The sequence below is a fragment of the Entelurus aequoreus genome, linkage group LG08 (genome assembly GCF_033978785.1).
Source record: "Entelurus aequoreus isolate RoL-2023_Sb linkage group LG08, RoL_Eaeq_v1.1, whole genome shotgun sequence".
In the NCBI taxonomy this organism is placed as follows: domain Eukaryota; kingdom Metazoa; phylum Chordata; class Actinopteri; order Syngnathiformes; family Syngnathidae; genus Entelurus; species Entelurus aequoreus.
Window position 1 is genome coordinate 13,085,225 of NC_084738.1, and position 15,000 is coordinate 13,100,224.

The 15,000-nt window shown below is 38.9% G+C and overlaps 1 protein-coding gene across 2 annotated transcripts in view; it reads left to right on the plus strand.

Moving 5' to 3' along the window:
- The window catches only part of LOC133655427 (zinc finger protein 385D-like), an 83,066-nt gene that overhangs the window by 36,663 nt on the left and 31,403 nt on the right, over window positions 1-15,000 (plus strand). The window contains exon 3 of one of the 2 annotated variants that reach the window (XM_062055596.1): window positions 4,885-5,160. In XM_062055596.1, the coding sequence (XP_061911580.1) occupies window positions 4,885-5,160 (276 nt within the window). Of the gene's footprint in view, window positions 1-4,884; window positions 5,161-13,470; window positions 13,816-15,000 lie in introns of those variants that run through there. The other variant, XM_062055597.1, reaches the window with a different exon arrangement.

Sequence of the window (15,000 nt, forward strand, 5' to 3'; positions counted from 1 at the left end):
CAATAAATGCAACTGAGGCCAAGTGTTTACGTTCACCAAAGCTATAGTAACTCAAGCAAGCCACAATCAAACTCTCCCGTTTCTTGGCCTTTTGTGCACAAATGACAGTATGATTGAGCCGCCATTAGTAGGTTGAAGGGGGTTTGAAACTCACAAAAAGCCACATGGTTGCTTAGCGACAACTTTAATTATAGTCCACCTGTCATTCTGCATTAATCTAGCCTTTCAGTTTTCTTTCTGCCTGTCGGGTTTGTAACGACGGGTGTATTTTGGTGAAATGAACCCAGTGTATGCATGGGTTTATTGTGTTCTTTGTAGCTTCAGCGAGAATTGTGTTAATAGCAGAATAGCAAACATTCAAAGCAACCCCCATTATGTTTCTTCTGTCTGGTCACGGCATGGTTCAGTGCTCTGTCTGTGATGTGGGCATGATTTCAACTGCACGAGGGCTATCAGGTCACACTCACTGTGAGAGACATAAATCAGCCTTTATGACCTCTGCTTTATGTGATTGGCTTTAGTTTGGTATTTAGGGAGCTTCCGGTGACAATAGTCAGCCAGCGCATGCTGTATGTGCGGCAACAACTCCCATAGCGTCTAATCGAAATGCAAAATGAAGATGTTGTCTTGTATGAAAATAGCCCCTGAGAATCTTAAACAATGTCAATACAGCATGCAGTTTTATTGCAGCATGTGTTGATACTTTTATGTCAGTTGTATGTAATTGGTTTGTTTTTTAACACATGATAACAGTAACCCAGTCTACTGCTATTATTTATATGAGGACACCCATGTTAGCGCAAAACTACATTTGCTGTGTCATGACGGTTGCTGTGTGTGTATTCCTGTGAAAGAGCCACATTAACAATGGAAAAAAATGGTTTCAGTAAGTAACCTATACAGTACATCTAATTGTGCATTTAGTTGAGATTTGCCATGCCATTAAAGAGGACTGCTATTTCAGGTGCCAAGTCTGCTTAAATGTTTTTTCCTACATTTAAAACACTTCGATGTGGTCTACAAAGCATGTAATGGTAGTTCTTTGGTGAAGAATTTGCAAAAATTATGTTTTACAGACCTATTTTCAAGCCATTTTTTTGAGAGGCAGAGTTGTTGGATGAGGGCAGCACGGTGCCTCACAATAAGAAGGTCCTGGGTTAGATCGCCGAGCTTGGGGGTTTGCCTGTTCTCCTCGTGACTGCGTGGGATCCCTCCGGGTACTCCGGCTTCCTCCCTCATCCAAAGACATGCACCTGGGGATAGGTTGATTGGCAACACTAAATTGTCCCTAGTGTGTGAATGTGAGTGTGAATGTTGTCTGTCTATCTGTGTTGGCCCTGTGATGAGGTGGTGACTTGTCCAGGGTGTACCCCGCCTACCGCTCAAATGCAGCTGGGATAGGCTCCAGCAGCCCCGCGACTGCACTTTATTGTGCACTACGAACACCGGTGACCGCCACAAGCCATCTGTTTTAGAGTGGACCAAGCGTCTTTTCGCGTCGTTCTCGCAATTTCCGGTTCCAAAATGGCTGTCAAAGTGTACCAACGTGTCGGAGTACGTCCTCAGCCATCTACCTTCCAGTTGAGAGGCATGATTTATGATCTACAATAAACTTCCAGGGAGCAAGGACGCGAGGAAACCCCTCGCCAGTCGATCATGTCAAAATTGTACACAAGCTTGTTATCACAGCGCCGTTATAAATAGTTTGTCTGCGTTAGCACTTATAATAACAACATCAATAATAATACTTGGTTAATTTTCAAGTCAGAAAATGTCAATGGAGTATTGTTGGCACTTTTTGAATGGTTATTTATTGGATTTTATGGGCGAAATAGTGGAGCTCTCATTGGCTCCGCTGTAAGCAGACTTTTATTTGCGTTTATTTAATATTTAGAATGGATTTAAAAAATCCATCTGTCGTCATGTCTTTCATAGTAGTTGTGAACGATAGGCATAATTCCCAAAAAAGTGCAGTTCCCATTTAAGGAAAATAATTCTTTATTTTGCCGGAGGATGTTGACGCTATTGTCTTACATGAGTAAGCTAAGCTAGCTACACAACAACTCGAGCTAATGTATCTTTCACACATTTGTGCAAATTCCAACCAGCTTGTTTGGAGTAAGTATGAAGGAAGGCAAGATTGAAGATTGTTTTTATAAATATCTCCGCCATGCCTCCATGGTTTAATTTCAAATTTTCGGGATTTATGCAAATCCCAAATACACAAAAACATGTACCAATACATAAGAAAACTTGGTTTTGCATAGGCCTGGGCCGGGGTTCGGCAACGCGCGGCTTTCGAGCCACAAGCAGCTCTTTAGCGCCACCCTAGTGGCTCCCAGGAGCTTTTTCTAATATGTATGAAAATGGAAAAAGATGAGAAAAAAAAAAAAGTTTTGTTTTAATATAGTTTCTGTAGGAGGACAAACATGACACAAACATTCCTAATTGTTAGAAATCCCACTGTTTACATCAAACATGCTTCACTGATGAGAGTTTTTGGCGCGCGCCATTTTGTCTTCATTTCGGAAGTCCTTGAACGCACCGTAGTTTGTTTGCAAGTACAACTTTCCTTGATGCTGCCACAGAAAGAAGTGTTTTATGCCACTCCTTCTTTGTCTCTATTTGTCCATCCAACGTCTTATGCTGTGCGTGAATCCACAAAGGTGAGCTTTGTTGATGTTATTGACTTGTGTGAAGTGCTAATCAGACATATTTGGTCAGTGCATGACTGCAAGCTAATCAATGGTAACATGTTATTAATGCTAGCTGTAAGTACATAATGCATCATTATGCCTCGTAGTTTAGGTATATTTGAGTTATTTTTATTTGTAGTTTCCGTTTCCTTCAACTTGAACACACACATCTTTACCTTTGGCCATTCTAAGCCAGTAATTTCCAGGAGTTATCACACCCTCTGAAAAGCCTCCGTTTTAGTAATGTTTTCCAATGTTGTAAAAATGTGTAGAATAAATATTACATATAGTGACACATAGTCATTTTGATAGTAGTCTAATATAGTTAATATAGACACTTACATCCTGTGTTGCCTTCAATTTAACACTTATATAAGGCTTTAAATTTTTTTAAGCTCCAGACAGATTTTTTTTTATTTTTTTTTGGTCCAATATGGCTCTTTCAACATTTTGGGTTGCCGATCCCTGTCTTGGGCGATGTGGCCTAAACATAAAATTACAAGTTTTTTCACAAAAAAATTGATTTATAATAAAGAAACCAATGAATACAAATGACACATATACTTCAAAACAAGTTATTTTTGTATTTGATCATGTTTTTCTTTTCAGACCAGATTACAAATTTTACTTTTTATGGAATAATGTTCAAAGAACTAAAGTAAGAGCTTCCTCTGGGAAGCAATACTTCTGTCTTGAATAAAATACTTCTGTTAACAAAAATTTTGCATTGCACATTGCATCCAAATAAATAATAATTTCCAACATTGAGACTAATAAAGTGCAAACTTAAAAATTGTGTCTTGAAAAAAAATACTTCTGTAAATAAAAATGTAGTCGTATACATTGTATGCAAATAAATAATCAAGTAAAACAGTGAGAGGAATATAGTTTCAGTAAGTGGATGTGATGTGCAGAGAGACTGCTTCAGTGATCGTTCTCAACTGTGCTTCTTTTTCATCATATGGTATCATTATTATTAATATTATTATTATACCGTGGTATAAATCATTTATACCGTGGTATAAATGATTCCACCACAGTAAGCTGCTTTTTAGCTGGAGTTTGTTTGTTGTTACGGTCTTGTTCGCCTCGTAAGGGGTTGCATTTCCTGCACTCGACTGGAGGCTGTCAGATGCTGGAATAAGTTTGTTGTGCTGCTGCCAAACGTTGCAGCGTGCACTCATTTGTTCCACGCCTGTTAGCGCAATACCAAACTACCGACAACACTTTTCTTTTCTTTGGAACAAACGTTTCGCTCTCAATGGGGGCAGAAAGAATGCCAGACCAAGAAGAGAAAAACAAGTATTTTTTAAATCGTTTGCAACAAAAAACTCAAATGTATCGATATGTCGCCCAGGCCAAGTTTTGCATGATAGGTCCTCTTTTTGGTGTTAACCAAAGTAAGTCGAACTTGCTTGCTTGCACTGAACGACTCGCCATTACACCGTCATCTTCTTTGTGCATGTCCCCGCTGCCTGATGGCGGCATAGAGCATTACTCAAATTAATCCTGGTGACGGATTGCTTGCTTTGAAGTCGGCGCCTCTGCTCGGAGGCAGATAAATTCCAACGAAACAGATTTCCATTCCGCTTTCATCTCTCCTGCAGCCAAATTGAAGAATCTGCAAACAGATTTGTTTTTTTGGTTTTTTTGCAAAATGATGGGGATGTTTCAAGTGAAGCATAGGGAAGAAAAATCAAATACACAGGGGCTATTATATCACATGAACAGTGCTAAAAGAAATAATTGTTGCACTTGGGCTTACATTCAATGCTGAGTTCTTGCTGCAGCTTGAAGTGGTCATTATGGACATTGGGAGCATTTAACTCCTAGTGTACTGAATTGAATTGTCTTTTATTTTGTGACAAAGAGAGGCTAAAACAAGATACTTATCTGCAGATTGTACCTGCCGGGGATATTGCTGTGAGCGAGATACAGGCTATTTTTATTTTGCGCTTAATGTACATAATCTACTAGATTGTTAAAGTGATGTTTTAACCGATAAATGAAAGCCTGTTTGGAAAAAAACAATGGTTACTGTGTGAGGATTTTTCCTCATAGCTAGAAGTACTCCACTTAGCCTCCTGTGGAGTCATGTTGCCCCCCTGTGGAGGCTTCAGTGACATACCTCATATGCACGGCAACTGCATTTGATTTCATTCATGATGCGTCTTTATCATTGCCCTAGATACGAAGTGTCCCACGACGTCTGACTGTCCGGAGATTTCTGACTGTCTGGAGATTAGCCTTCCTCCCAAGAGTCAGGAGGAAGAGGACGACGACAAGAGGAAGGTGACACCAGGACACAGGGCCAAGCGGGAGCGGCGTCAAGGCAGCGGCGCCAGTGCTACTGTGTGCCAGGTGTGCAACATTCAACTCAACTCTGGCACCCAGGCTCAGATCCACTATAAGGGCAAGACGCACCAGAGGAGGCTGCGCAGGCTGGCAAAAGTTCTTGGTTCAGGTACACACATGACCCTTTTCAGTTGTATCATCTCTCTCTCTCTTTCACTTACACCAGGGGTCGGCAACCCAAAATGTTGAAAGACCCATATTGGACCAAATATATAAAAAGAAAATCTGTCTGCAGCCGCAAAAAATTAAAAGCCTTACATAAGTGTTATAATGAAGGCAACACATGATGTAAGTGTTTATATTAGCTATATTAGCCTGCTATCAAAGGCTGACGCAAATCTTCGTTGACAGAAATGCTGTATTTAAATTTTTATTCTACACACTTTTGCAACATTGGAAATCATTAGTAAAACGGAGGCTTCCTACAGGATGGGATACATTCTGGAAATTACTGGCTCAGAATGGCCAAAGGTATAGATATGTGTGTCCAAGTTAAAGGAAACGGCAGGCTGTCTTCTTCTAATGGATTTATTACAATCTTTGCGAGCTGGGTAACGTTTGCTGTGGTCTGGAACAACATGGCACACAAACTATCAGAAATAAAGCTAATATTACAGTCAGATACTGTATGTCATGAGACATGCAAATATAAATTAAATACATTAAGGAAATTAAATGAGTTCAAATATACCTACAAATGAGGCATGCAAGCTGGCCTAAATAGCATGTTAGCAACGATTAGCTTGCGGTCATGCACTGACCAAATATGCCTGTATAACACTCCAACAAGTCAATAACATCAACAAAGCTCACCTTTGTGCATTCACACACAGAATAAAAAGTTTGGTGGACAAAATGAGACAAAGAAGAAGTGGCATAAAATATGTCTTTCTGTGGCAGCATTGGAGAAACTTGTACATGTAAGTTCAAGGATTGCTGAAATTAGTAGAACAGAATGGCGCTCTCCAAATACTTTCATCAGTGAAGTATGTTTAAAATAAAGAGTGGGATTTATAACAATTAGGAAGGTTTGTGCCATGTTTGTTCTGCTACAGAAAATATATTTAAAACTTTTTTTTTTTTTTTCTTCATCTTTTTCCATTGTTACACATCTCTGAAAGAGGTCCAGTGAGCCACTCGAGCGGCGCTTAAGAGCCGCATGCAGGCTCTGGAGCCGCGGGTTGCTGACCCCCGACTTACACCAACAGACACACTCATTAGACTCAGCCAGGGGTGCAAACATTCGGACAACTCCAACACCAAACTGTAACTACCAGGTTGTTACATTATTACATTATGCGGCTAACATGCAGCCAATCAATGCAATTAATTGATGTGTTATGCGTATCCGACCGGTAGGAGCCCTCGGGGAAGACTGTGGGTCTCACCCTATCCCACGAAGCCACGCCCCCCGATGGAGGAAACGCTATAATTTTGGCTCCTGTATGTAATAACATAACTGATAACTTATTTGAGTAAAAATACTTCTGACAACTACTGCTAAAACATTAACTTTTATTTACATAAATAACTTTTATTTACATAAAACAACCCCGAGAGGGACAAGCGGTAGCAAATGGATGGATGGATGGATGGATGGATGGAATAGTTCTTGGCTTCAACACCAACACGAGTGAGGGTGGGTGCCAGGCGCCGACTCGTGGTGCGTATAGGGAAAGGCAAGGTGAAGTTACAAAGACACCTCTTTTTACATCTTCGAATCGCTGCATGGACACAACTTTTACACAGCAAAGGTGCCGCAAAAGTCACGTATAAAGAGACAAATCTGATTACAGACAGACACATGTTTTACTCACATACAACTCTTAGACACAAAGATTGCTTTGCATATACCGGTACACACCTCTGAATACGGGGAAACGACTCTTAAACGGCAGAAACCTAGCAAAAATCAAGTGTAAAAGGACTTGCCAATCGAGGATATACGGACAGACAGGTTTTTTTTACCCACAGACAAATCATAATACGGACAGACAACTTAAAACACGCACCCGCGGCTCTGATTACACGCACACACTTTGAAGCTACAGACAGGACAAACAAAAAAAAAAAGAAGCTACAGACACATGATTTGAATTACAGATGCACAGACTGAGATACGCATTTGCAAATAATTTCGCTTCAATACTAATTCCATAATAAACATATTTTTAATGCTTTTTTAAGTGATGGTATAGTTTATTTTCAACATGCTGAACAATGCATTGAAATATATTACATACATTACATAAAAATAAGCATTTTATTTAATCCTACCCCTTTTCTGAGCAATTGATAATAAATTTATAGTTGTAAAACCGCTTGCATAGAATCAACAATTGTACTTATTATTATAGCTAAAGTCTTTATATCGTCAAATGTTATTGCAGGCGTAAGGTTTAAGAAATGAAAAAAGTAATAGATTAGTTTTATTATCTGTATCTTCAAAGACATGCTGTACAACATAATGCAACAGACAGTAAAGCTGCTCTAAATTGACAGATATAGACATTTACAATGTGTTTTCTCATGTGCATTTAACATGTATATTTAATATTCTCCAAGAGACGCTGGTCTGGTATGTATTTTCTGCACACCTGTTTTGACAAGAGGCCATAAATCACCCTCACTCACTGCCATTACTCCGAAGAAAGAACCTGTAATGAGCAACGCCAGCCAATAAAATGGCACATCTAATGCTGATTTACGATGCTGTCTCTTTCTATAAGCTCAACACGCGCATTACCCAGTCCGGTGTAGCACCATGCATAAGATTAAATTAATGCCATGGCCACTGTTTAATGTCTTTCTCATTTCAACATCTTTTTGTCATCATCACAACCTTATTGGCATGTTTCTGTCAGGTGCCTGTGCCTTTGTCCATGGTCACTCATACTTAAAGTTTGCCAATTAGCCCCTATAGCTTTTTGTGGGCTTGGGCCTTTTGTGTGTGGGACATAGACCCTGGACCAGTACAAACACAGAATATAATTGTTTTCTTTAGTCAGGAGTGTCCAAACTTTTTCCACTGAGGGCCACATACTAAAATTATAATAAAAAGGATACTGAGGCCAAAGAAAATAACATTTGACGTGTGCTTAATTGTATTTCTGGACGGTATATGTCAAACATCTAATAAACAAATGTTCAAAATTCAAAAAAAGAAAATCAACTGAGGCCATTTGAAAATCTGTCATATTGTAATAGTCTAAAAAGCAAGGTAGATTATATTTAGGCCTGGGCCAATAACAAATTTTGCTCGAAGTTATATTGACCTACAAATTATCGGCAATAAACAACATTATTGCCATTATTTTTTGTTTTAAACCAAATTAACCACTCATGCAATAATACAAATAATAATGCAAGCATACCCTTTCAAATGCAATAAACGTGTATTTCTTGTATATTTTAACATTGTCGTTGAAATGTAAACTTTTAAATACCAAGTAAAAAACAAACAAATAAAAATAAAATATAATCTTTCTGTAAGCAAAATTTTGCACTTGAAAAAAAATTACAACCAAAAGCAATAAACTTGGTTCTGTCTCTGTTAAGTAGAGGGTGGGGGACCCTCAAAAATACACAACCAAAACAATGAATAAAATGGCTGAATAAAGTTATTGTGACCAAAATAATCACGGTTATCATTATTATTGTGGTATTGTTTAATGTGCTCAACAAGTACTTATACACACTCTAAACTTTTTTTAACCATGCTTTTTGTTAAAAAACTAAAATAAATAGCCACACAATATGCTTTCTTGGCAGAGGAGACATCAAATATTGTTATGGTACCATAAGAGCCATATTATTTTTATTTGTGTGATTAAATATGTTTATCTTCTTCCATTTTAATTTGTATTAAATATATATATTATATATATATATACCGAGCTATACCGGTATAGCTCGGTTGGTAGAGCGGCCGTGCCAGCAACTTGAGGGTTGCAGGTTCGATCCCCGCTTCCGCCATCCTAGTCACTGCCGTTGTGTCCTTGGGCAAGACACTTTACCCACCTGCTCCCAGTGCCACCCACACTGGTTTGAATGTAACTTAGATATTGGGTTTCACTATGTAAAGCGCTTTGAGTCACTTGAGAAAAAGCGCTATATAAATGTAATTCACTTCACTTCACTTCACTTCACTTCACTTCACTTCACTTCACTAAATGTTGTGGAATGTTTTTTTAATAATTGGGTGATTGGTTTTTCCACTTCCAGTTCATATGACATCACGCAAGTTATCTTTCTGTTGAACGGAGTCCGTGTCCGTCTGTTTAAACTCAACACTTTTTGGAGTTTATATTGAGAACTTTGTGCAAAAACAGCACATCCCTTATGTTTAATGTAAATTCTGTAGCGCATTAGTTTAGACAGTAATGTGTTTTTACTAGTTTAGATTGGGGAATGACGTGTCTTAATGGTAAAAGACGTAAATGTCTCTTGTTTACATGTAAGCGTTTAAGCTAGCTAGTTAGCTAAACCTAGTCGGTCCATAATTTTACAACGTGTAGTTATCAATTACCGTCGGGAGTTTTACATCGGTTATCATTACCACTGTTTATTTTTGTAGAGCAAACGCCCACAGCTGCTGAACCCGAAGCAAAACAGTGACCACTCTTGTAACCCGTAACAACGCATACACATGGCGATTATCAAGGCTGGCAAACATACGACTTCATTTTTATTTATCGACCGGTTAATTGACTGATCGACTATCAGCCCAGGCCTAATTAAGTTATGTAACTAACTATTAATTGGACCCTCCCTTTTGCAGGGAATAGTCCTCCCAGATTATTTTATTCTAAAACTGTCTAAATAAAGAGAGGTGACTAGAATTAAAGATTATGAATGTATTCTATACAAATGAGTAAGTAGTAGATCTGACCAATCTAAGTCTGTGAGTACGAACTGATGAAGCCTACTCGGATGAGAGGCGAAACGTCTTCTAAGACAAATCAAACAGTCCAGTTGCGATTGAATGAATGCCCTGAGATGACAATGACCTGGATGAATGAGAACATTCATAGACACTGAATAAGTACAAACAATAGCAATACCAACGCTGGAGAGATGTCAGAGCCATCTAAAGTCTAGAGCCTTCTCTAAAATGGGCGCTCTCCTCATATGCTTTAGTCCATCTTGCTTCCACATCGTACCGCAGATCGAAACCGAAAGTTAACTTGGCGTATGTGTTGAAAACACACATTCTTGTCCACTTTCCATCCATCCATCCATCCATTAAAGGGAATAATACGAGTGTGTGCATATACTGCAGTTAAGGATTAGGCTGAGATCATTGTTTTTCAAACCAAGGCCAAATCTAGTAACTTTTAAGGCCTTTCATTTTGCCTAAAGGAGTGAAATATTCCCTTCACATTATGTAAAGTTATGTAGCCGAAATTGTGTTTTTAAGCCTGGTTCTTATACTTATGAAGCAAATTAGTGGTGGCAAATGAATGATTCTAATTAACAGAGGCACGGGTGAAGCATTAGTGAAAGATGATTTTTATCCATCTAGACAAAGAACGTACTGGAGGAAAAGTTCTTGTAAATCTTGTAAACAGTAAGGAAGCAAATTAGCCATAATCTTTTCAATAAATCCTTACAACTGTTTGGTCTGTATAGGACACAATTATTTCTGCAAGCTCCCCTCCCTCCTTGTGTTCCTATTTTTTGGTCGAGACAGGAAAATGGGGACAAGCCAAGTCAATTAAGGTGACGATTACCATAATTGGGCCTGCGTCGCGATTAAACCACCCTAATAATACCCATTCCCTTCCCGCAGCTGAACTAACGTTGCCTTTATTCAGTGGCATAGAACTGTTAGCGTGAATGAAATGAGGTTTAATCAGGTTGTTCTCAGTGGGGTCCCCCCTTTTTCAAAGGGGAATGGAACAAACCATCATTTCCATCTCCTTACAACTCTTGCTAATCTACACTGGCACATCGGTCTCCTTCAACCAGGCATTCAAAAGAAACGTTCCCTTTTCTGCGTTTTAAATACCCGTTGAGTTTTGTCCTATTATGTTTAGCCAAAAAATGTACTCTAAATGAGTATCATGCAAGTTTAGAGTGTGGTACCCATCTGCGTCAAACAGTGCCTCAAAACTGCCTCAGGTGTGCAGATTTTTTTTTTTTAATATTAAAACATTGTGTATTCACATTAGTTCTATACAACTAAATTGAAATGGATAGAAAAAGGAGTAGAGAAAAGACAACAGAAAAATTGACTTCCTCGGGGGTCTGTACTAGCTCCATTGCTGTCATGATTCGTTTCCCGGGTCATGTTTTTGATTTTGTATTTTTATGTTGTCTTTTTCTGTTTTCGGCGCTCCTTCATTTGTTTACCGTGTGGTTGCTCGAAATGCTAATTAATTTTCACCCGCCTCTGATCAGCAATCAGTAGGCTCACCTGCGTCTGATCGCTAATTAGAGAGCTTTATAGACCAGTGTTAGCCTGCCTTCCTCGCAGGTTAATTGAGTGTCAGCCTGTTGCTAACGTCAGTTTTCCTTTGTTTTTGCTGACGCTTCTCTGTTGTTTTCATTCTATTATAAGTACTTTAAGTTTGTCTACGCTTTCCTTCGGCACGCTACTTTTTTATGTCCGAAGATTAAATTCACATTGTTACCTGCACACTGCTTCTGCTGATTCCTACGGTCCTTTAGCATCCTGGGAAACACAACTACTCCGACGACGCGACCAGATCGTTACAATTGCTATTCAGTGTGTATACGAACAACCAACCCCAACATCACAACACCCGTAAATTAATCTCTGCTGATGGCCTGTGTCTGACAACACAAGGCAAACAATTAATCGATGTGGAAAAGACACTTACAAAAGCATTGGCTGCAATATAAATGTATTACAAACAATGGAACTTAAAAAAAAATCCCTCTAAAACCCAAATAACCTATTTCCATCTTAAAAACAAACAGGCAGGATCGTCACAGGATGCCTGTGCCCAACACCAATAAATAGCCTACACAAACTTGCGGGAATAGCACCCGCAGCTGCAGGAAGGCTGTATTAACAGCAAAAAAAAGGATATATCTAACACACCCCAGACACCCCCGACACCGGCACATTGAAGACCCAAGCCGCCGAAAATCTAGGAAAGGTTTTAACACTGTACAGCCACTGCCAGAATAAATTAACATGAAAACCTACAGGAAAACACCTGAAAAACTCAATCAATCCCTCAGCCCACAATACAAGATTTAAAAGAAAAGCTTCCAACTAGAAAAAATTGCATTTTCATATATTAGCAGCACTGGACTATAAGCCACATATATATACCAGTATATACCATGAATTGATTTACATGGACCCCGACTTAAACAAGTTGAAAAACTTATTCGGGTGTTACCATTTAGTGGTCAATTGTACGGAATATGTACTGTACTGTGCAATCTTCTAATAAAAGTTTCAATCAATCAATCAATGTTGTGAAATGAAACATTTACATAGAAAGATTTTGTAAATGTTTATTTTCATACCTTAATTGTCTCCAAACGGTGCCTGTAACACTGCAGTAAAACAGAAAGGTCATTGATGTCTTTATTCATCATTTTCGAGATAAATAAGATTTTCTCCTTTTTTATCAAGGTTCAAGATGTTTATCAGGATTCTAATTTTGTAAACACTTTGAGTTTGAACAATTTCTCAAAGTGGATCATTTTATAACATTGTTTAATTTCTTAGTTTAATCCATTCCATGATTTAGCCCTTAGCGAATGAAAATCCATGTATTAGCCGCACCTTTGTATAAGACGCAGGGTTCAAAGCTTGGGAAAAAAGTAGCGGCTTATAGTCCGGGAAATACGGTACTTTTTTGTATTTTTGGAAGTAGTAAAAATATATGAATCACATTAAAACGTGGGTCAAAAATTATGACTTTGCTGTGCGTGATTAGGTCTGTGATATATAAATCACATTAAAATGGTTGTAAAAAATTGACTTTGCTGTGCATGACTGAGTCTGTGATTTAAACGCAGAGATATAATCAATTCTAATAAATCCGGACCTCCTAATCTGCTGTATGGATCACAACAATGCCACATCTGTTGTGCGGATGACTCATGATGAAATCGTGCCATTTTTCCTTTTTAAATAGATTCCCTCCGTTTGCTATCATCACTGCATTGTGGCAACAATAGTTGTGGCTTTGGAATAGTATAAGACTAATATATTATAGCCATTGTTTTTCAAGTTATTCCAGGAAGGAAAGATGTTATAGTTGAGTGTCCTCAGGGTAGCATGCAGGTGGGAACCCTGAATAGAAAAAAGGAAGAAGGAGAAGGAAGAGGAGGGGGTAGATGAAGGATGTTTTTGGTGTTAATAGCCAGTCTCTCTCCCTCTCTCTGTCTCGCTTCCTCCTTTCTCGCTTGCTCTCTTACTTGCTCACGCACACAGAAGAATACACATTTGCTCTTCAGCCACACTCAGCATCCACTTCCCTCGCGCTCCGCCGTCTCGGTAAAAAAAGGGCATCAGGACCAGCAGAGCATGACGCTTTTAATTGCGGCGCTTACGTCCCGTTCTTCACTTTGGAACGCAGCCACAATGTGTCAGTGAGAAGAGGACTGCCAGTTCACCTCCAAGAGTCTAAAGAGGAGCTTTGCCAGAGGAGGCGCGCTGTCAGGATTTGTCGAAACTTCCCCCGGATGGGAGGTGAGCTGACGGGAGAAACCCAGAGTTGAACACGGAAGAGAGTGACAAGTGGAAGAATTCCAGAACACGTGGCGATGCTGTTAGGTAAGACTGATTAACTTCGACTAACAGGAATGGAACAACTTCTTGGTGGAAAACCGGTACAGTTACTCCAGCTTGAAATAATCTTGCACTTTCCTGTCTGTGTTTTATTCAAGCGCGGACTCGCTCTCCAGCCAGCCATCTGCCTACGCCGGTTTTGTTGTGTTAATTGACCCCCACTTACAGGGGCCAAGCGTGCCGCCATTCCCAGATGTGTCGAGTCACTTTAAAGAAAAGCATCCATGTCACGGAGCTGATTGCTGCCAATTAAGCCAATGCCTCCCTGAGGAAATAGACCCAGATTAGCTCTCATAATTGGAGCCTGTTAAAGATAAAAGCGATGTGCATGGGGATTTTACTCGTTACTGTGTATATTTTTCCAACTTAAGGAATGTGATGCTTATTTTACTTTCACTTTTTTGTCCCTATTTGTTCATAAGACTGTAAATGACATTAGTGGCGCACCCTGTTGGTTGGGCTTTTGTGGACATGCCGGGATACAAGTGATACAGATATTCTCATGGTTTTATGACAATTAGAGCAGGGGTGTCAAGCTCATTTTAGATCGGGGGCCACATGAACAAAAATCTACACCCAAGTGGGCCGGACTGGTAAAATCACGGCATGATAACTTAAAAATAAAGACAACTTCGGATTGTTTTCTTTGTTTACAAATAAAACAAGCACATTCTGAAAATGTACAAATCATAATGTATTTTTTATTTTTATTTTATTTTATTTTTTTACACTTACATGTTGCGGTTAATAGTAATATACCTTTATTTGTCGTTATTTATACTTTCTGAATAAATGATGTGATAATGTTCATCAGTCAACTCATTGGTGTTCATTTTCAATATATCAAGATAAAAAAAAGAATATCAAAATCAAATTACAGGATGTTATTTATGTAGTTTGCTCATTTTCCTCATTTTTGGCATATGTAGCATCATCTACAAAGATACAAAGAATTGCTATTGTGATATCTAGTGGACACATTTAAAACAGCAGTTTCTTTCATTCAAAAATTTGGGCTCATTTTTACATTTAGCAAACTCATCCCGCGGGCCGGATAAAACCTCTGCATTAGAGAAATTATCAATGACCGTATTTTCAAGCCGCACCCACCAAATTTTACAAGAAAAATTTTACATTTATAAGCCGCACCGGGCTAGAAGCTGCAGATTT